At 43.2% G+C, this 21,432-nt stretch overlaps 1 protein-coding gene across 2 annotated transcripts in view; it reads right to left on the reverse strand.

The window, feature by feature from the left end:
• Window positions 1-236: 236 nt before the first annotated feature.
• LOC144125044 (uncharacterized) overlaps window positions 237-21,432 on the reverse strand; it is a 33,286-nt gene continuing 12,090 nt past the window's right edge. The window contains exons 4-9 of one of the 2 annotated variants that reach the window (XM_077658089.1): window positions 18,684-19,126; window positions 16,831-16,999; window positions 14,269-14,370; window positions 13,417-13,528; window positions 12,399-12,480; window positions 237-4,131 (exon numbers count right to left, since the gene is read on the reverse strand). In XM_077658089.1, the coding sequence (XP_077514215.1) occupies window positions 12,423-12,480; window positions 13,417-13,528; window positions 14,269-14,370; window positions 16,831-16,999; window positions 18,684-19,126 (884 nt within the window). In that variant the 3' untranslated portion in view covers window positions 237-4,131; window positions 12,399-12,422. Of the gene's footprint in view, window positions 4,132-11,051; window positions 13,529-14,268; window positions 14,371-16,830; window positions 17,000-18,683; window positions 19,127-21,432 lie in introns of those variants that run through there. The other variant, XM_077658090.1, reaches the window with a different exon arrangement.

The following is a 21,432-nucleotide window of genomic DNA, read 5'->3' on the forward strand; positions in this document are numbered from 1 at the left end:
CAAGAAGAAGGTCCCTTAAAGGTGCCATTCAAGTGTGACAAGGTCAAAGCCAATCTAATTTGCGAGCTTCTCTAGCACCTATTGAGTTTCTCATTACCATTGTTTACCACCCCACATCGAGTCCTATCTGGAGCAGCCTTTCCCACTAAAGGTGTACTGTATGACACAAGCACTTGACTAACACCATGAAAAGTAGTGAACACCTTCCAGTCACCCAGAAAAATGATGAAGGCGGGTACTTTTGTCATTGCTTTATTCCTCCTCTACATGATGAGTGGAGCACTATATATGCATGTGTATTTCTTAAAACAGAAATATCAACGCCATTCAAAAGCGTGAACCCTCTCCCAGACATCTCAGTATGGATGGAAGATCAGGAAAGGCGCAATGTACAAAGAACTGCCCAGTTCACACCCTAAACTCATTTTTTACCAGGCTGAACACCATTATGCATGAGCACACATGCCTATACAAACACATAAAAATGATGCACATGCGTCATAAACCATCATTCGCAAACTTCACTCGCACAGATTTTTTTAAGACAATGTCAAGGCGGTCTGGTGACATGCACACACATTCACACAACACAGTTCTCACACAGCAGGTCCCGTCACCGAAGCAAAGCAAAATCGGTTACATGGAGGTACTGATGGTATCACAATATGTACAGCTGTTACCTTCAACACCTCTGCCACACACTTCTTTACTGTTGGCACACTCTATAGGTTTTGTGGAAGCCTGCGCTCGCTATGGGAGTGACACTAGGAATGCGAATATGCTTATGCACCAACACTGTGGAAACACTTGACAGTGCCAAAGTGACAAAATAATGCTAACACTAAGAACAAAAGTCACCAGAAGGAACCGTCAGCCAAATTTGATTGCAAGCCAAATGAACGGAGAGGAAACAGCATTAAAACAGTGAACGTCCAATTACACCTCAGATTTTCTAAGCAAGCCCTGCAGAGCAATATGACAATTATCTGGCACAGAATCCAGTGCGCAGAACCTTAGAAGTCTGCGGAACCCCCTGAACTACTTAGTGAGAGCAGTTTCAGCGCACTGGAAGATTAAAGGTTTAACGGTGGATTCTTGCCACAACGAATACAAAACCCTCCTTTCCAGAGGATTATAGATATGCAAAAAAAAACCTTAGAAAAATAAAGTTACAGATGAAAAAACTTCAGCATATGCATGACTGAAATGTCAGAATTATGAGACAGCATTGGAAGAGGGGAAAATGGAAACAGATATGATAGTACTCGGAGCTTTTAGTGCCTTTTGCATAAAAACTCATTTTAGCTTACTGGCAGGACAAACATAAATGCTGCACATCTGCCGGCCAAGACAAGAAGCTGCAAGCTGAACATTCACGCTCTAGACAAGTATACAAGGCGGTATGCTTTGGCGGAGTAATCACACCTCTGATGTAGGATGGTGCAACTGCTGAATGAAAATGTGATGCCTATTCAAGCCACTGTGAGCAGGGCAACCATAACAACAGATCAACCAGCATAGTAGTGTGGTCTGCCTTTACTGCATTATCTGACAGCAGAGTCACAGAAACCTGCCCTTCAGGCGGCAATGCACTGTAACCGGAACATACATTTTCCAGGTAGGCAGCCAACCTTTAAATGTGTTTCGTTGCATATTAAGCCATCAGTTACACTAAAAAATATTGGAAGACAGCAAAATAAAGCTCAGTACGGTCCTCTCTGGAGCACTTCACTATCTTGGCATCACGATCATCAACGTTCATTGGCCAATTACAACATGGGCTAATGCATGGGTAAATTCAGTTAGTGCTTAACTTCGTTTCATGCTGCCACCAGAAAAATGCACACTTGAGACTTGCCGCTAAAATGCAATCCTGAATTTAGCTGTGGCTGCCACGGTTACTATGGCTCCAAGTTGTGCCCTTTGCAGCTTATGGGAGAGACGATACATTAGAAAATGCCCCCACAGTTAGATATTGCCAAAATGTGCCACACAGCCATCAGACCGTTCACTTTTCGTGACCTTGCCCGTGTGCTGCCAAGGAACATGTAGTGCTCTGCCTGGGAACTTGCTTGCTGCAAAAGACAGCTGGCAGGTTAGTTGAGAACACGTAATGCATGCAGGATTTTTCTGCAATTAGATGTATGCAAAACAATTTCCTAAACTATTTCGAAGTGCTTGGGAAGCAAGCTCGTAATAAGAAAAAAACTGTATTACATCTGCTCGTGTAACGCTGCATATCATAAGCCATCAGCACTGCATATACGTGAAATATTTCTTACAGAACACGATTTAGCAAAGTCAGGGCTCAGAAAAGTCAGCATACGAAAAAAAAAGTTACAAAGCATCAGGGCCCCAGTTAACACACAGACATAAAGAAAAGGCATATCGCAAAGTCAGGGCTCAGAAAAGTCAGCATACGAAAAAAAAAGTTACAAAGCATCAGGGCCCCAGTTAATACACAGACATAAAGAAAAGGCATATCGCACTACAATGTCCAGAGGGTTATTTTTCGCCTTTTTTTTGTGCCAGTCCATTCCACTAAGAAATGCCAACTCTTCTAGAAAATAGTAGTAAGTGGCGGCTGGCACCTTACAAGATGCCGGCTAGCAATGTGCGAAAATAATAATAATAATAAAAAAAAACACGTGGGGGCAGGGGGGGGGGGGGGATAAACAGGGCAGGTAGGGTTTAAGCACATTCCTTGTACTCCGAGTCCTTAGACGGCATCAGAATCTGTCAAATTCGCTCTATGAACCGAAAAATTTTTTAGCGGCCACTCTGCTTTGGATCAGTAAGTGCCTTGGAAGTTGAGAAAAACTTATTTATATAGTTGACACTGAATGCACTGTATTAAATTAGGAGGCAACCAATCCTGACCTTGTCCCCCTGCTTACACCGTGCCTGCAAAAAATCAGGCCTTCGTATGTGTCAATGTGACCAGCTAACAAATAAAATGGCTAAGAGCTAAAGCAACTGGATGGAATGTGGCCTCAGAATATGGTGCCACTGATACAGCACATGAGAACACTTTGATGCCACCAGTAGCATAGTAAACCACCACACTAGACTAAATTAAATTTTGGCCACATGCACAGTGATTAAACGCGTACACTGCTGGCAAGCCCACGTCACCTGAACATACTTAAGGTCACACCTGCAGCCATCGACAAGCTCTCATCTCCAAATGCACACAAACGCATGGATATCGCTTACATATTCACCTAACAATAAAGCAGCATGTCCAGTGCAGTAGCATCTGCATTTTACAACTTGCCCCACCAGAAAGGATGAAAAAGAACCAAACTAAAAAACTATTACAAATCATTACAAAACTTACGCACAAATATGGAAGCACATTCTAGTAACGCAACAGTGACACCAATGACAATTCCCACCTTGTCAAGTAGCATCTCAAGTAAGCTAAATGAAAAGAAATTGCACGCAATGTGAAGGCTACTTTTTACCATGTTTTCGGCTGATAGTGTTTCTGCTGCAAATTAAACGTCTGAAAAAAAAATCCCAACACTCACCTGCAGGGCAAAAACAGCCTCACACTTTTCAGTAATTGTAAATTTAACCAAGAGAATGGGAGGTCTGTTGCACAACTATCGTGGCATATGAAAGCCAGCCAGTAAGTGCAATATATGCTAACATTGACAGAAATTTAACTGAACCCTCTATTAAAGTTCCACCATAAATTTCAGGCCATTGCAGCAGACCAGAAATCAGGATGGATTGAGGTAATGCCTGTTCACTCTGCGATGACACTTTATAAGACACGCTGAAACTGTCTGCACCTTTTTTGTGAAGCAAGTCAAAACATTAAAGAAGCTGAAATTTAGCTGCAGATAACTTCTGGTGAGCAGGCAAATGAATTATGCTGGAACATCAAATACACAGTTATAAGTAGTCGCGCAGGCATTTCATAAAATTTCGTATGACTGAACAAAAACGCACCGCAAGTCCAATGTAGGTCTCAAGCCCTGTAATCTACAAATTTATTGTACTGCTCGAACAGGGAAGCCTTCAAACTGCTCTCATCAGTCGCTTCACAGGCATGCCAGTATGGTATTTCATGTCTTCTAAATATGCCACAAAATGCATTTGAAGGTTTAGTGAAAGGAGCTTCTGCAATAAAAGAACAAAATGGAAGAGCAGTTACACACCTCTCAACGTCATTACAAATAGCTTTCAGACAGGGGAAAACCTCTCATCTGCATCTGCCATTTGGTGGCTACTAAAGGTACTGGAAAATGGGACTTTGGAACACCCTTCCTAATGACTCAAACCCTGTTCCTACCTTTTCATATGTCATCATCATCATCATCAGCCTTACTGGCCTCTCCCATGTCTCTCCAATTAACCCTATCCTTTGCCAGCTACATCCACCCTTTGCCTGCCAACTTCTTAATCTCATCCGCCCACCTAACCTTCCGCCACCCCCTCCTGCGCTTACTTTCTCTTGGAATCCACTCCGTTACTCTTAAGGACCAGCGGTTATCTTGCCTTCGCATTACATGCCCTGCCCAAGCCCATTTCTTTCTCTTGATTTCGACTAGGATGTCATTAACCCGTGTTTGTTCCCTCATCCACTCTGCCTGCTTCCGGTCTCTTAACGTTACACCTATCATTTTTCTTTCCATGGCTCACTGCGTTGTCCTTAACTTAAGCTGAACTCTTTTCGTTAGCCTCCACATTTCTGCCCCGTAGGTGAGTACCGGTAAGATTAAGCTGTTGTACACTTTCCTCTTGAGAGAAATTGGTAAACTGCCCCTCATGATCTGCGAGAATTTTCCATATGCGCTCCACCCCATTCTTATCCTTCTAGTTATCTCCCTCTCATGATCCGGATCAGCTGTCACTACCTGCCCTAAGTAGACGTATTCCGTAACAACTTCTAGGCTCTCGCTGCCAATTGTGAACTGTTGTTCCCTTGCTAGGCTGTTGAACATTACCTTGGTTTTCTGCATGTTATTTTTTAGACCCATCGATCTGCTCTGCCTGTCTAACTCATTGATCAGATTTGCAGTTCACCTCCTGAGTGACTCAGCAAGGCAATGTCATCAGCAAATCGCAGATTATTTAGGTATTCTCCATTTATTCTTATTCCCAACTGTTCCCAATTCAGGCCTCGAAATACCTCCTGTAAACATGCGGTGAACAGCATTGGCGAGATCGTGTCTCCTTGCCTGACGCCCTTACTTATTGGAATTTTATTGCTGACTTTATGGAGGACTATAGTATCTGTGCAGTTGCTATATATATCTTCCAGTATTTTGACATAAGGCTCTTCTACCCCCTGATTACGCAATGCCTGTATGACTGCTGACGTTTCCACTGAGTCGAATGCTTTCTCGTAATCAATGAAAGCTATACATAGAGGTTGGTTATATTCTGCGCATTTCTCTATCACCTGATTGATAGTGTGAATATGATCTATTGTGGAATATCCTTTACGAAAGGCTGTCTGATCATTTGGTTGGTTAAAGTCTAACGTTGCCCTGACTCTATTAGCGATTACCTTAGTAAGTGCTTTGTAGGCAACGGATAGTAAGCTGATCGGCCTGTAATTTTTCAAGTCCTTGGCGTCTCCCTTCTTGTGAATTAAGATAATGTTTGCATCCTTCCAAGCTTCTGGTACAGTCGAGGTCAGAAGGCATTGCGTATACAGGGCGGCTAGTTTTTCTAGCACGAGGTCACCTCCATTCTTCAACAGATCTGCTGTTACCTGATCCTCCCCAGCTGCTTTTCCCCTTTTCATTGCTTCTAAGGCTTTCTTTACTTCATCTTTCGTTACTGGCGGGATGACGCATTGCTGTGCACTGTTGTCTTTCTCATTAATGCTCTGATTACATTGGCCAGTGATGTACAGTGATGAAACTGCTGTTTGACCTCTTAGCTCACATTGTGGCACTAGCAAAATGTGCTAACTGCGTGCCCTCAGGCTGTTTTGGCACAATAGTTGGCATGTATTTGTATTTACATGCTACATGTGGTTCTAAGATTTATTTCATTGGGTAAATGAAAGCAGCCTTAGAAATTGGTGATAAAAAAACTATGTGGATGCTTAAGTCACCTTAAGAATGGAATGCGACAGCATTAAATTTTATTACAGCTTCTGTCGCAACTTCTATGTGTGTTTGCGTCATTTTCTTTGCAATTGTCAGTGCATCAACTGCCATATTCGGACTGCTAGCTGCAGTAGCAGGTATCTGCTATGCTGCCATGGTGCTGATATTTGCATACATCATATTTTTTTATGATTTCGATTCTCTATCTAGGTTGCTGTCTAGAAACTAGATTGCTTACAAACCGGTGGGCAGGTTGTAATGACATCACAAGGTCACGTGACCTTTCTTGACCAATCGCTAATTTCATTGCCATCTGCCACAGTGGGCAGGTTGTGACGATGTAACAAGGTCACGTGACCTCTTTCGACCAATCAGCGAATTTTGCGACACCAGACATCGGCGGCATTTTGGTGTGTTGACAACTCTAATGCTATCGTATTAAAATTCCTCTAGACCATAACAGTTCTAAATGTTTTCTAACACATCAGCTTTGCAGTAGCGTACCAATCCCCTTGTAACAATGCAGCACACTTGGAGCAATAGGAGAGCTCCGAGAGAATTTGCTTCCACAGGATGGCAATCATCCATGTCAGCTACATCAGCAAGTCAGAGAATGCTACCAGCAAGGACGCATGGATGCATATATCTTGATGCATCTGGATGCTAAAGAGACAAGGAAAAATGAAGGGACACACAATACATGTAGCATGAGCATCATAAGCCATTTGCATCCCATTGTTTGTGCTCGTCTCTTGTGCACAAGACACATCCCAGAATCAACAAACTAGACCTGACCAAAGAGTTAAAAAGACATCTACCTTGGCTGCGTTAACAATTGCTAAATATATATTTTTTTTCTACTTTTATATGTGCGTGATTGTGTGCGTCTTGGTTGACCTGCAAGTGCCCGTGGGCGAGAACTCTTCCAACACGGCATTTCCCGCCTGTGTGAATGAATATATGCTTGCTAAATATGCTTTTCACGGCACTGACTTGTGCGCTTTGTTTATGTGCTTGTGCAAAATGTCTCCATGTGAGTTCAGCCGTTTCCATCTGGCTCAGTCCAACGGGTTGGTCATGGCGACACAGTTGTGCGCGCATGTGACGCATGACCGCAGCGTGCCTGTTTACCATTGCTGAATTGCTCTGATGCCTCCTGTCCATGCCTTGTGAGCTTTAAAGAGCACTAAAAGTACTACTTTTTCGAGTTCATACGCTATGCTAACGCAGCTATGTTTTTCCTTTGTCAGTACGAACCATGCTAGTAGGAAAAATGACATGCTCAAGGAGCCATTTGCCATGACATCATGCAATGTCAGAAAAGCTGCGTTGGCAGTTTCGTTGTCATGCCAGTCATGTGACGATTCCCTCAATGGCACAGGTGCAGTGCTTAATGTTTGGCTCCATAAAAGGGGTGTATCTAGTGATCCTAGCACAGGTGGAGAGGGAAATACAAGAGGGAGAGAGACAGAGAAAGCAGCTGGCGGCCTGTTTTACCTGTTTTACACATTTACACAATCTTTTATACAAAGGGGAGAAATCATTTTTAAAGGTTCTTGCTTGCTCTATGACACAGACCTCAAGCAAGCAATTTCTGTGCTCTAGCAGCGTGCTCGCTGTTGTGTAGCCTCGGAGCTGAGGCCTACTCTGGACTGACTCGTGGTGCGAGGGCATCGGTTTCTTTTTTTCTTCCAGCCTTTATGTAGTGCTGATGACTTTTCAATTTTCTCCGTCTTGGGTTTTAGAAAACATGTTATTGATTCTGACAAAAAATCACAGTGAAACTTTCGAAACGATCAAGAAGAAATATTCTGACCACCACTGACAATTAAGAAGTGGATTCAATTGGTCCCTACAACCTAGCACAGGAGTCTCAGAACCTTTGTCAATCCTGGTGGGGGTCTGAGACCTCCTGAGACCGTCCTGACTTTAAGCCCTGCATGCTGTTCACTCTAAGGAGTGTGCAATGATGCTCAGCAATGATGTTCACTGCAATGATGTTCAGCATTTGCCTCTGTCACCGTGAGCTTGTAGAGAACGAGGAGAGGAGGCAACAGGACGCTCCGGCACCACGTGGGTTGGACACGAGATGCCTCGCGCATCTGCGCCACTCGTTGATATCCTCTCCTCATTCTTTACTAGCAAAATGCATAGCTGCCTGCTTTGCACAGGTCTCGTTTACAGCAACCTACCAAACATACAATAAAACCTCATCAACTAAAAGGAAGAGGGCAGAGTATGTCAGGGATCAAATACCAGTTAATGACATCCAAGTCAAAATCAAGAGGAAAAAAATGTACTGGGGTAGGGCATGTAATGCAAAGGCAAGGTAACCGATGGTCCTTAAAGATAACAGACTAGATTCCAAAAGAAGAGAAGTGTAGTGGGGGGCAGCAGAAAGTTAGGTGGGCGGATGAGATTAAGAAGTTTACGGGGATAGGGTGCCCGCAGCTGGCACAAGACAGGATTAATTGGAGAAATATGGCAGAGCCCTTTGTCCTGCAGTGGGCATAGTCAAGCTGATGATGATGATGAACTCAAAGTTTTAGAAACAATGAAAAATTTTGAGATAGAAAGAGTTTCAAGATAAGCCAAGTACCTAAATTGTTTAATGTATGGGACTAAAAGAAACTTGGGCGACAAAAACATGCATGCAAAAACATGCATGCACAGATGGCGGCGGCCACCGCCATCTGTGCCATGCGCCAGATGCTTCCGTTACCTGTGTCAATGAGGGTTTATTGCAACTCCGGGATCAGCTCAGTGCTAAGCAGAAAAATCTTATTCTTTTTTAGATTCTGAGACACATTTTGCCACATGCACATTTCTGTATGTGGCATTTTTTTTAGCAATTTTTCACTATAATGCCATTGCGGCAATGTATCAGCACAGCAGTTCCATTACTGTACGCAAAGAATGTTACGGCTGAATATGCTTGAATTTTTGAACTTCAAGTAGTACCAATAAGCTAAAAAATAACCACAATTAATGCTCATTGTATTAGAACACATGTACAACCCCCAAAGCATGCTTCCTTAATAGCACTTACAGCACAGGCAATATGATGGCACAGTGGTGTAGACACATTCAAATGCTGCTTTTACAACATATTTAAAAGCTAAGTGCACAGAGAAGTTGTAAAAACAATGTTCCAAGATGACTTAGAACCAATAAAATTTCTATAAAAAAACCATTATATTTTTGTGTGCTTAAAGTTGCACAGGTAAGTTTTATTCCAAAGCCAACAGTTTGGTGAAAACTTGTCTGGTGAGTAGAGAAGAGTGTGAAAGAAATGAGCACAAGTGAAACAAAAAAGATTGGTTTGGTTTGGTTTAAGGGGTTTAACGTCCCAAAGCGACTCAGGCTATGAGAGACGCCGTAGTGAAGTACTCCGGAAATTTCGACCACCTGGGGTTCTTTAACGTGCACTGAAATCGCACAGTACACGGGCCTCTAGAATTTCGCCTCCGTTGAAATTCGACCGCCGCCACCGGGATCGAACCCGCGTCTTTCGGGTCAGCAGCCGAGTGCCATAACCACTTAGCCACCACGGCGGCGTAGAAACAAAAAAAGAGAGTAAAGCAACTGACGTTTTTGAAACGGCAACTGGTTTTGAATTCTTCCACTGGGCTGTGGGAAGTACTTTTACCACTGCTGGTATTTTATGAAAGCTCATGTCTCCTTAGTCAAGCATACACTGCTATCAGGAAGGAAGTATAGTTTATATGGGTTTAACGTCCCAAAGCGACTCAGGCTATGAGAGACGCCGTAGTGAAGAGCTCCGGAAATTTCGACCACCTGGGGTTCTTTAACGTGCGCTGACATTGCACAGTACACGGGCCTCTAGAGAAATGAATTTCGCCTCCATCGAAATTCGACCGCCGCGGTCGGGATCGAACCCGCGTCTTTCGGGCCAGCAGCCGAGCGCCATAACCACTCAGCCACCGCGGCGGCTATCAGGAAGGAAGTGTTCAAAACTAGAGAGAAATGGATTGGTACCCTCTAGCAATGTTTCATAAATGTATACTTTCCCCTGTAATGGCAATGTTTCAGGAGTTCTCCGGGAAGGCTGTTCTTCACTCTTGTGAAGCCTGAACAGATGTGTAACGATTCTGAAACTGTTTGATCAATAAGCCTGACAAATTATGACATTGTAGTATATAAAAAACAGATGTTGAATAAATTTTTCGCTGCTGCCCGAAAGCAAGGCTTCAATGCTAATCAATGCTTCAGTTGTAATCAATGGAAGCTAGGCTCACTGACCTACTTCTAGTGTTCAACTGTTCTCTAACTGCTGCAAAGTTTAATGTTTTTCATAAGTACTATTTGAAATCAAAAATCCATTTCGCCATCTGGTGCACATCCCATTGTTATATTAGAGTTTAAAAATACCAATTATCAGCAGCGACCTATTCAAATTGTTTCTAAATAAAAGAACTGGGAAGTAGTTTCTCATTTCAGCATTGAAAGCTTCAATCATGAAACATCTTTAGGACCAAACTAAAGTGTAAACAGCAGTAGTAAGAGTACTCTCCCCAACAGCGGCAATTGCAAAGCAATAAAAAGGAGAAAGTACATTGGAAAGAAGCTGCATTTGGAGCAACATGTGCAGAGCATGATAGTAGTAGTAGTAGTAGTAAAGACTTTTATTCGACCATAATTTATAGGCCGAGCATGTCGACCGCCTGGGCGACCAGAAGCCGCTGTTCTTCTTCCCCTTCAGCGCCAAGCCAGTCGATCCAGGTGGTGATGGATAGAAAGGGTGGGGGGAAGGAACCCGACTGCTGAGCAGCCGGGCAATAGAAGAGGCAATGGGCCAGGTCCGCATAGATGCAGGGGCAGTTGGGACAGGAAGGGTCCGATCGATAGCGATAGAGGAAGAGGCGGGACGGGGTGATAACTGCATTCATCTGAATGTGCCGAAGAAGGCGAGACTCCGGCACCGTGAGTGATGGATGAGGAGGAGGGTAAAGGCGTTTGTCGAGGCGGAGCTCAAGGCAGACCTCTTTTATGGTGCGGCGAAGGGTGAGCCTCCCACCGTCCTCCGAGGGCTTGGGCCAGGGGATCAACGGTGCCCGGAAAAGTGTGTCGCGGGCGAGCTGATGGGCCAGCTCATTGCCGTCAATCCCTGAATGCCCAGGGACCCAGCGGAGGAAAACGATGGAAGGCTGCAGTGCGGAGACCGCTCGTTCGACCTCCTGTTGGAGAGAAGGGGTCAGGGTGCGTTTCTGTATGTGGTGTATAGCGGCTTGTGAGCCTGAATAGACTGTGTACTCTTGGAGAGAGGGAAGGAGGGCAAATGACTGGAGGGCATGCGCAATGGCGAGGACCTCGAGGGACAATGCGTCTGGAGGGTGTAGATACGGCCCGCTGGTGTGGGTTTCAGGAGCAGGGAGGTGTGGATGGTACAGGGCGTAGCCGCAGGAACCTCGAGGAGCCACGAAGGAGGCATCCGTGTAAGCTACACCCTGGGTATCAAAGAGAGGGGAATGGTGCTGTGCGGCCGCATGACGACGTCCGGCGTGCAGGACGGGGGACATGTTGGTCGGGAGGGGAAGGATACGAAGATTGGGAGCGGGGTGGGAATAGGAGAGGTAAACGGGGAGATTGGAATGGGCGAGATACCCGCTTGAGTCAATAACCACTGACCCTGACGGGTAAGGGAAAGCCGGGCAAGTTGCGAGTCACGATGGAGACTGAGAAGAGAACGAAGAGGATGGAAGAGGCCTGTGGCAAAGAGCTTAGTGGTAGAGGTAGTGATAGGGAGGTTGAGAGCTGCCTTGTAGAGGCCCACAAGGGCAGTCTCGAGTGCGTTAAGTTGAGTCTGATTGAAGGAAACGTAGGGTGATAGGAATAAAAGAGAAGTCTGAGAAAATCCAGAAGCTGAAGCAGAGCCCGAGGCTGTAGAAATGTGAAATTTGGAATGTTTATAGCTTGGAAGGTTGATAAAAAAAAAGAAAAAAGAAACTGCAGGTGAGAAATCTCACAAGCACACCTAAGTACTAGGATGAGGCTGCTAAAGAGACAAACTGGGCCAAGAGCTGTTGACGTAGTAGTAGAAACATAACCAACAAGCATTCTTTCATCTTTTGACCTAGTTTCAGAAACAGAAGAGTAAGTTTTTTTTTTATGCTCATGTTTCAACAAGCGTCCATTTCTTTCACATCCTTTTCATGAAACCTAGTTCAAGTGGAAGCTCTCCAGCAAACAACATTCCCTGTGATGCTGTTACTTATGGATAAGGTTAAAAGCTGCACGAAAGTTGAGTTCTGGCTGCATGACTTCAATGCACAAAATAAATTATAACATTTCTTAGTCACCAACCTCTTTTCGCAAGTTACAAATCCGTTACTCCAAAAACTGATGACATGTAACTTTGACCAATTGCTGGCAGAAGCCTTGCATCCTGTTCAAAAAGAAACAAATGGTACAGGTAAAAAAGTTTTCAGGAGAGAAACTCAAAACACTGGGCATAGTTTCATTTCAACAGTTACAAAAAAATCTGCAAAGACAAGTGTCAATTTACTGTATTAGGCCTTTCATTATATGCAGCACAACCGTATCCTTGCAAAAAACAAAAACAAAAAACAAACAGGCAAGTGCCTCTGCACCCTAACTTGCACAGGTTCCGCAAGCAGAGAGCATGACAATTTTAAAAGCATACAAGTCGCTAGCAAGGTGACTACACCAAATTACTGGAAAATCTATTTGGTTCACTTTGATACTGACTTAGCCGCCTGTGGCAGGCACTGACAGAGCAAAGCACAGTGTGGGCGCATTTTAGGCCACCTACCACCCGTTCGCCTTGTAACCTATGCTGTGCGTAAGCTAAGAAGGCGTGTTGACCTTCCAGCACTGGGTAAAAGAATTTCTTCACTACGGACAAAACAAGACAGGACCAGGCAAGCCAGAATCTCTCAGTGGCCATTGCAAGCCACATTGCAATGGCAATGGCCTGGGATTTCACAACCCCCATTTACACTATGTATACAATAGTATGATACACTGTGAAGAAGTAAAAAATAACGAGAAAAAAAAAACAGGGTATATAAACGATGAAGGAGTAGGGGGACAGAAGTAAGATTAGACCATTTCCTCGCAGTTGCTCTTCCAATCACCTGAAACGTCACTGTCACTAGCAAACGGCTAAAGATAACCAAATGGCATATCTGCACATCAAGCGTTTCTGTGAGTGACGGCAGTGATTAGCCAGGCTGAGGGTGTGAGAAGAGCCACTGCGATGCTTGGCCTGCTGTGAGACTGCCTATGTACGCCTATGTACATGCGGACAATGTCTTCTCATCATCATTCACTGTCCTCGCTGTCAATGATGTCTTTTAACCTTGAGAAGACCTTGCGCGGCTCGTCGACTGCCTCTTGGAGCTCCTCAGGTGGTGTGGCACTTGGGACGGCGCAAACAGCTGCACTTCGAGTCGTCCGCTTCGTTGCACCGTCTGCAATGCAAATTCAAAGAAGGACCACTCAGGGTAAGCCTGATGCATGTTAAAGGGACACTGAGGGCGACTACATCGAACTTTTGCTCAACAAATTTTCGCTTTTCAATAAAAATCGATTCGATGTCTCTTTATGGCCATGCTAATGTTTGCCCAGCAACAAGATGCATTTATTGCTGAAAGAATTGCATTTAAAACCGAAAAAATTTTTTTTCCCCTCCACTCACTTCAAACTTGTGATGTCATGACTGAAAAGGACTCTGTGGCCATTGTTTGGAAGTGAATGACCATGTAGTTTAGCCTCAGTGATTCGCGTGAAACAAAGTCTTGATGCACTGCAGTTTGCTTATGAAAACGGCCAGTGTTAGTGATGCCTACATTTCATTTTTTAAATATTTTTTAGCTTATAAAAGCTCTGTCTTCAGCAAAGGCAGCATCTTTGTCATGACGAAACGGTCATCCATCGATACCTGCCAACTTCCATATTTACCCTTAGTGTTCCTTAAAAAAAACACCGGACAGACAAAATTAATCCAGAGCTCTCAACTACAGTGACCTTCATAGCCCGCCTTGTTGCTTCGGTTTAAAATTATATTATTGATTTAAATGTACTGGTGAGTTCATAAAGAAAAAAATATGGAAGCATATGATGTGAGAAAGTGCCGAGACTACATTTAGCAACGTAAATAAACAATATTTACCCCAGCCAGCAAAAACTAAAAAGCAAGACCCATAGCTACCTTGAGAGTTTTCTACAATGCAGCTTTTGTCAAGGCTCCGAACTTCGTTCTCTTCTTCCCGCTTCTGCCTCAGCTCCTTGCAGCTCTTCAGTGTTGCTTTGCCTAAAAGAAAAGAAGCAGTGATTGGCATCTCAGCATCCTGTGTATGCACCATGTGCACCTTAAGCAAAAATGATGCAGCCTCTTCAGCTGCTCACAAAACTTGTGGCAGAAATGTAGGTACATGGAACTAGTACGGTGCATTCTGGTAAAAAGGTGAAACAGCGGTCGAAGTTTGTCTTGATAAAAACAGCACTACCAGGAGGCAAGCCTTTGTGTGGAGATGGTGTGAAAAAGAGCGAACTACATGTGTAGTGAAACAACAAGGAATGTTTCGTTCCAAGCGGTTGCTAACGGTCATTGACACTGCACTGTGTAACCCGACAGGAAGGAAGGAGGAGTTTGAGTCCTATGAAAATTCACACAAGAGGCCGTCTCTCTCTCCAACTGAAATTCAAAAAATTTTAGCTAACTGATGTGTGTGACAAGAACACCAAAAAAGAAAACAGAAAAAACTCATAAATGAAAATCCACAACTGTCTTAACTGATGCCATATATAGAAACAATAATAACAAATCTTAATTTAGGTCCTGGTGGTTGCAAAAGGGAATGCACCATTAAAGCAGCTGAATCAGAAACTGACAGCTGGTAAATTGTGCCAAGTGAAAACACTTAGTGTCCACAACATGATCAGCCAACTTTAAAGCTAATCATCACTGTACGCGCAGTGAAATAGAGTTTTGTAGGACATTACAATTTGAGAGCAGTTTATATGGCCAGTATCGCATGTATTGCTACAATCACCACTTAAAGGGCCACAGAAAGGGGTGTTTGAGCTTGGGTTTAAAATGCTTGCACTATGTGGAGTACAGGCCACCGAGCGTCCATGCCGCGTACGAGACCTCAAAAGCGAGCGGGAAATTTACAATAATCTTTTTTTTAAATTCCCGCTTTCGCACCTCGCCGTGACGCGTGGTGCCGGGCTTCTGCGCGAAAACCTGGCAGACGACATCACGTCTTGCAAATGACGTCAGCAGCTGGGGGTTATCATTGGTTCACAGCGCCAAATTCTTTCAGACGTCACGCGCTACCGTGGCTGCGGCCACTCTGCGCGCGCCGCAGCCGGCGGAGGTAGGGGAGGAGTCGAGTGAGTGGGGCCGGCGGAGGAGGGCTGCCGTTTTGACGTGCGAGAGGAGAAGGAAAGGGGCGAAGACGCGGAAGTTCAAATTTTGTCAGCATATAACTCAGCTTCCACAAAACGCATTAAACTAATTCTTGCTGGGGGATAATTATGAACTGTCGTTTTTAACATCCCAGACATATCGCACCTTTATTGAGACCCCCTTTCTGGGTCCCTTTAATCAGGCACAAGTATATTATCTGTCATTACACATGCTGCACTGAATTATGGGGCTATGCCTATTCACAGTTCACAGCACCTTGAAACAGTCACCACTTCATAAAAGTGAGAACTGTGCATTTCACCATTTCAAAAACACACAGAGAACACACAGCATTTTTAACGGCATTTCAGGCAATGCCATTTATATTTGCATGCCATTATAAAACTGACTGCATCATAAACATTATTCCATCACAAAATAATCAGTTTCTTTCCATCTTTTAGGGAATTAAAAAAGCATTAAAAGTGCCATTAACTATTACTTCAATATACCTCATATCCAAAATTTACATAGCAAGCAATATTTAGTACATAACAGAACCAAAATACTGAACACAAACAGCAAAATGTAATTATGATTTTTCTCGTTCATCAGAAAAATTATCAAAAATTAATTTCCGTTCCTTTTCGAAATTCAATGCCAGGCTGAAATATGGTGTATAGTGCTGGTTCCTACAAGCTCAACTATTGTGTCAAACAGTACTCCTTCAGCTGGTGATAAAAAATTCACTTTTTCATAAGACTTGCGGAACTGAAGAACATGCTTGCTCGCTTTTGCATCATTTTTTTGCTGTCTTCATACCATATGCTGCGAATGATTCCACTTAAGATCTACTTTCTGACTCATACTGATTTGACACAAGTGTATGCATGCCATGCCACAGCTGAAAACTAAACATTTCGACAAATTGCCAAAATTGCCAACAGAATTTACCATAAGCGTCAAAGCCACTCTTTGCTACTAGTGCCAGTAGTACATGTTATCTGTGTGTATTTAATGCATGGGCACAGACTAGAAAATCCCTAAGGGCGCAGGAAAATTTGTCATTCAGTTTTTCTGTGCATAATGCAATAAATAAATAAATTAATAAATAAATAAATAAATAAATAAATAAATAAATAAATAAATAAATAAAAAAAGTCAGGTTGCCACAGGAAGTCGAAGGTGGACAACTGAGGCGCACTGTTGGTGTTGGTTCTCAAAACTGCGCGAGACAATGTCATAGGCTCCGAGAACCGTACATAAGGTTCCACTGTGCTTTACCTGCTCCAGATGGCATAGTGATCCCAACAGAAGCCGAAAATAAACTGCACTGGCGTGCATAAAGAGAAGGCTTACCCTGAAGCCCAGCATCCCTGAGAACCTTCATGAGCTTCTCCACTTTCTGGTCCACAGTGTCCGTTTCTTCTAGTAACTGAACATAGCGGACCCTCAGCCCCGCAGTGCTAATGCAACGCTTGAGCCTTGCTACGGCTGGATTCTCAGCAGTGGCTGGCTTTGCTGCTGGCTGCAGCACACACAGAAAGCAAAAGTCAGCCTTGGTTTTGTTTCCAAAGCAAACACACAGCAGACTTTCCTCAAGCGAATTAAAAACAAAAGCGCACAGGCCAAACCAGCTCACAGAATTTAAGAGCAGTGGGCCTACAGGTCAATTAAGAACAAACCGATACCCTTCCCTGCTCCAAAATAAAAACAATTTTTGCAACCCAACAGATGTTGCAAAACGAATGTAGTTTAGGCACACGAGAAGAGCTAGAAACGGACTATATGACATTCAGGAAATTTTGTTCTTTAAAATGTCTAAGCCTAATTTCAGATAAAAATTTGAAAGGATATTTATGTCTGAAAGGTCATCGTAATTTTCAGCTTTTTGCATTTACATACCCTAAATGCCCTTTACAGGCATTACACAGGGGATGAAAAAAAAAGTGATGCATAACACAGTGAATCATCAAACAAGAAAATTAACATGTGCAAAACATGTGCTGATTACCGGCAAAAAAAAAACGAAAAAAATGGGGGTTGAGAACTCAACACTAACAAAGAAAACAATTCTGGCGACAGTGTGTTAAGAGTCAGCATGAATTAAGCCTTCAGTTTGCTGACAAAAGAGTCACAGTTGTTAGGTACTCTTCTAAGCTAGCTGCTAGATGTGATGAACAGAAGACACCCGATTACTAGCGACATGACCATTGCAATTCATGTCACAATTTGAAGAGCCTGTATCTGCCATGATTTAACACTGACCGTTAGGCCCATCCAAACAATGAACTGTCCCTTCCCACAATGTAGAACACAAGTTATTATGTGACACAAAAATCAACATCAAGGGACTTGAAAGAGCTAAAACGCTATGTGTACAAAATATGTACAACATGCTCTCTGCTGAACGTTGCTTTGACCAGGCTGTAAGATTACCAATAGGCATGATAAAAAAATTCAAATGTGCAGAATGGAGGACAGTACAAACACTGCACACTTCAATGAGCTACTATCACAGTGAATGCCTGCCATTCTTTAGCACACAAGAACAGCATCTAAGATGAATACATTGATTATACTAACTGATTATATGTAATACACTCCGAATGGTTCTAGAACCCAACTTTTTTTAACCTACAGGCTGTCTGCACTGCTCTTCCATTTTTCTAGATAATTAGCATCATGCAAGGTTGATAGACAGATCCAGTGTAGCACTTGCAACCATCTAAATCTTTGCTAAGCCTAATGTGCTTTCAAATGCAATTGTTTCCACTTCAATCAATGAAAAGTAACAAAGGCCAGAATTCAATTTCAATGCTGTAACAAAAATAAACCTGATTTAACAGAAGCCACAGTGGACCAAGGGAGATTGTTGGATATACATGAAAAGTTCGCAAGGATGGTTAACTCCTTATGGACTCCTACAAAAAAGGCTACCAAAATGGCTCATTCTGATCCTTTTGGTACCATAAAAGAATGGGTACTGCCATCTATGTTGTAAAAGAATAAATACGTTCTGATGGCCTGTGTTCGTCGAAAGCCATTTAGAAAGTAGCGAAATACTCATGACGAGCTGAGGTCGTCATAAACCTTTAATGAATTAAGGGACTTTTCAGCTCATCCTAACAGCTGTTGGAAAACATATCTAAGCGTGTTTTAGCATCACATTTCATTAGAGCCAAGATATGGCATTGCACTCACTCCCTTACCTTACGCTTTTTGCTTGGAGGTGGGAAACCATCAGCTGGCTTTTTCCTCCGTTTGTGCGTACGGGCAAGTTTCTGCTCCAGGTCTGAAAGGTTGGTGTTTTCTGTCACTGCCACTGCTGTTGCCTGCTGTGGTGAAATTGCCTTCTTTTTTGGTGGCCTTCTGCGCAGTTCTGACAATGGTTCATCATCACTCGAGTCGAAGATGCCACGGGCGCTTTCCGGTATCTTCTCCTTGCTTTTCCGAGGTGCAGCAACACGCTTTCGCCGGATTACATTGGGTTTTTGAGAAGATGTCTCGTCTCCGGCATCAGACTCTTCACTCTTTGGCTTGACCATAATCCAGCCACCTGTCTTGGTTTTCGTCAATTTCAGAGTGAATAGAGGCATGTCGTCCATGCTCTTGTGGTCCTTTCCGTTGCTTTCCTGGGTTGGCGTCTTCGATCCTAAGTAGAGGGAAGATGTGGTTTTCAACTATAGCAATGTTTCTCCCTTGAAAATTAACACAAATTATAGTCTTAACACATAAATTGTCACAGTGACATATTTGAAATATGTCACTGTGCTGCCTCAGTGCATGCCCTTGGTTTTGAGAAATGGTACTGAAAGAAAAGAAAATCAGCACCAAAACTGCAACACATATTTGCAAGTCTATCATAAAGACGTTCCCTAGAAAAAATAAATTATCCAACAATTATACTTCTCGGTAATAAAATTTTTGATCACAGCTGCTATGGCATTTGAACCATAGGCAACTGCAGGCCGAACACACAGTGCCGAATGGAGGTGGCTCTGGGATTCGGCTTCAGCAGCGCGTGCAGCAATCTGTCACTGCTGAGCTTCTCCTCGGGCAGTACATCTGTAGTGGCGCTGGCATCGCCAGCGGCGCTGATGAAGATGAAGCTGGTGCGACCTGCAGACCAGGAGCTCTCACTTGTGCAACAGAGAATGCTCTCATCAACCAGCCGGCCAGCAACGTCGACAGCCCGTTCCGCCGGCTCACCAGCCGCAGCTACCGGACATCCATTAAATGTGGATCACCTACCACACATCTGCCTGCAGCCATAGCTGCCAATGGAGCACAGCTTTAGCAGTACCCTCCTCCTACACTGCATTGCTTTCACCTGCTCTTTAACTGCTGTTCTCCTCATGATCTTGCTGTACCCTCCTCCTGCACTTTCCCCCTCGCTATCTCTTCACTGCCGCATGTTCATCCTCTGCTGTGCTCTTCATTCACTCTGCCAGTTGCACCAAGGCAGAAACTCAACCCAGGAATGGGTGCCGCGCTCTAAAAAGAAGTACACTGATTGAAAACCCCTAACATCAGATAAGCACTGATGCAATAATATTTTCAGAGCATGATGGCTGACCAAAAATAGAGACGGGTGGCTCCACAAGAGATCGAACTGCCTAATTATTTTAAATGTTTAATTTTTAGATTATTTTATATATTATGCACACATTATTCAGTACGCCAACAGTGAATTTCGTTTTGTGAAAACACTAATATTTGAAGAGAAAAAATTATACATGATGTCGCAGCAGAGGAAGCGTTTTCAAGCACAGCTCAATTTTGCAAATTTGCCGTGACGTTAAGAATCTAGATATGAAAGCCATGATGGACATATTTTTCGTGCTAAATGTACACGTGAGAAGCAATATGTCAGGCTTATTTTCTCCATTTTGAGGAAGTTGTCGCTTGCTGGAAAAAAATTTCAAAAGTGACACAAGTCTGAAACGAGGCCATTTTCAAGAATTTTTTTCTCCGCAAATTGTAAAGCACATCTTCAAATTTGCACAATCAATAGGCATGAGGTGCTAAAAGTGTGTACCGACTTTCATTATTATATAAACAGGGAAGTGCAAGAAGTATTGCCCTAAATATGGCATTTTTTAATATAGTAGTGTTTTTCAAAAATCAAAGGAAAAAAACCCCAATCTTCAATTTTTCTTAAAACTCCTGAAAACAGGTCTCTAGAAGGAGGTGAAAAAGAATAAGAAAGAACATATTGCATTATTTTGTTTCCAACAATGTTATCCAAACTCAAATTTATAGCTTTTTGAGCATCAGCAGGAGCGCCTAAATGAGGGGGCAGAAGCAGCAAACACGCCGTCCGCTGCTCTAAATCCCAAGACAGAGACCTTTTCCATCAGGAGAGAGCATACCTAATTTCTTTTTGGGGACAAACACCGATCTGTGACATAAGCAGGATTCGGTGGCGTTGCTATCCCCGAGTGCGCATAAAAACTCTTGAGTGCGGCCTATAGGAATGCATGAAAACAAAAAGCTCTCAATGTAATTTTCTGACTGCACAGTGCACCTATAAGGTTGCCTTTCATTAAAAAAAAAGCCGACTACATCATAGAAGCGAATGTGGAAGCATACAACGTCATTTCAAAGCCAATGTTTATTTTTTAAAACATTAGAATATGTGCTTGTGAGACACGTTTCACAAATCCACATTCTGTACTATGGGCTCTTATCCTCTTGATGAAGGATGACCTTATTTACTCATTTTGGAGTCTCTGTGATAGGCAAAAGCTTAAACAAAATTGAACATAAGTTCAGGGAATGTCGACTCCAACATAGCTATAACCAATTCAGCATATACCAGCATAACCAATCAATATAAATGAACAGCAGCTAAAAAAAGAAATCAAGCGTGAATTAGAAAAGAAAATTAGGTGCAGTATGCCTGGAGTGAAACGAAAAAGCGAGGGCCTGGGGACACACACGGCTTCATAGAGGTAC

Source organism: Amblyomma americanum, chromosome 3 (assembly GCF_052857255.1).
Source record: "Amblyomma americanum isolate KBUSLIRL-KWMA chromosome 3, ASM5285725v1, whole genome shotgun sequence".
NCBI lineage: Eukaryota > Metazoa > Arthropoda > Arachnida > Ixodida > Ixodidae > Amblyomma > Amblyomma americanum.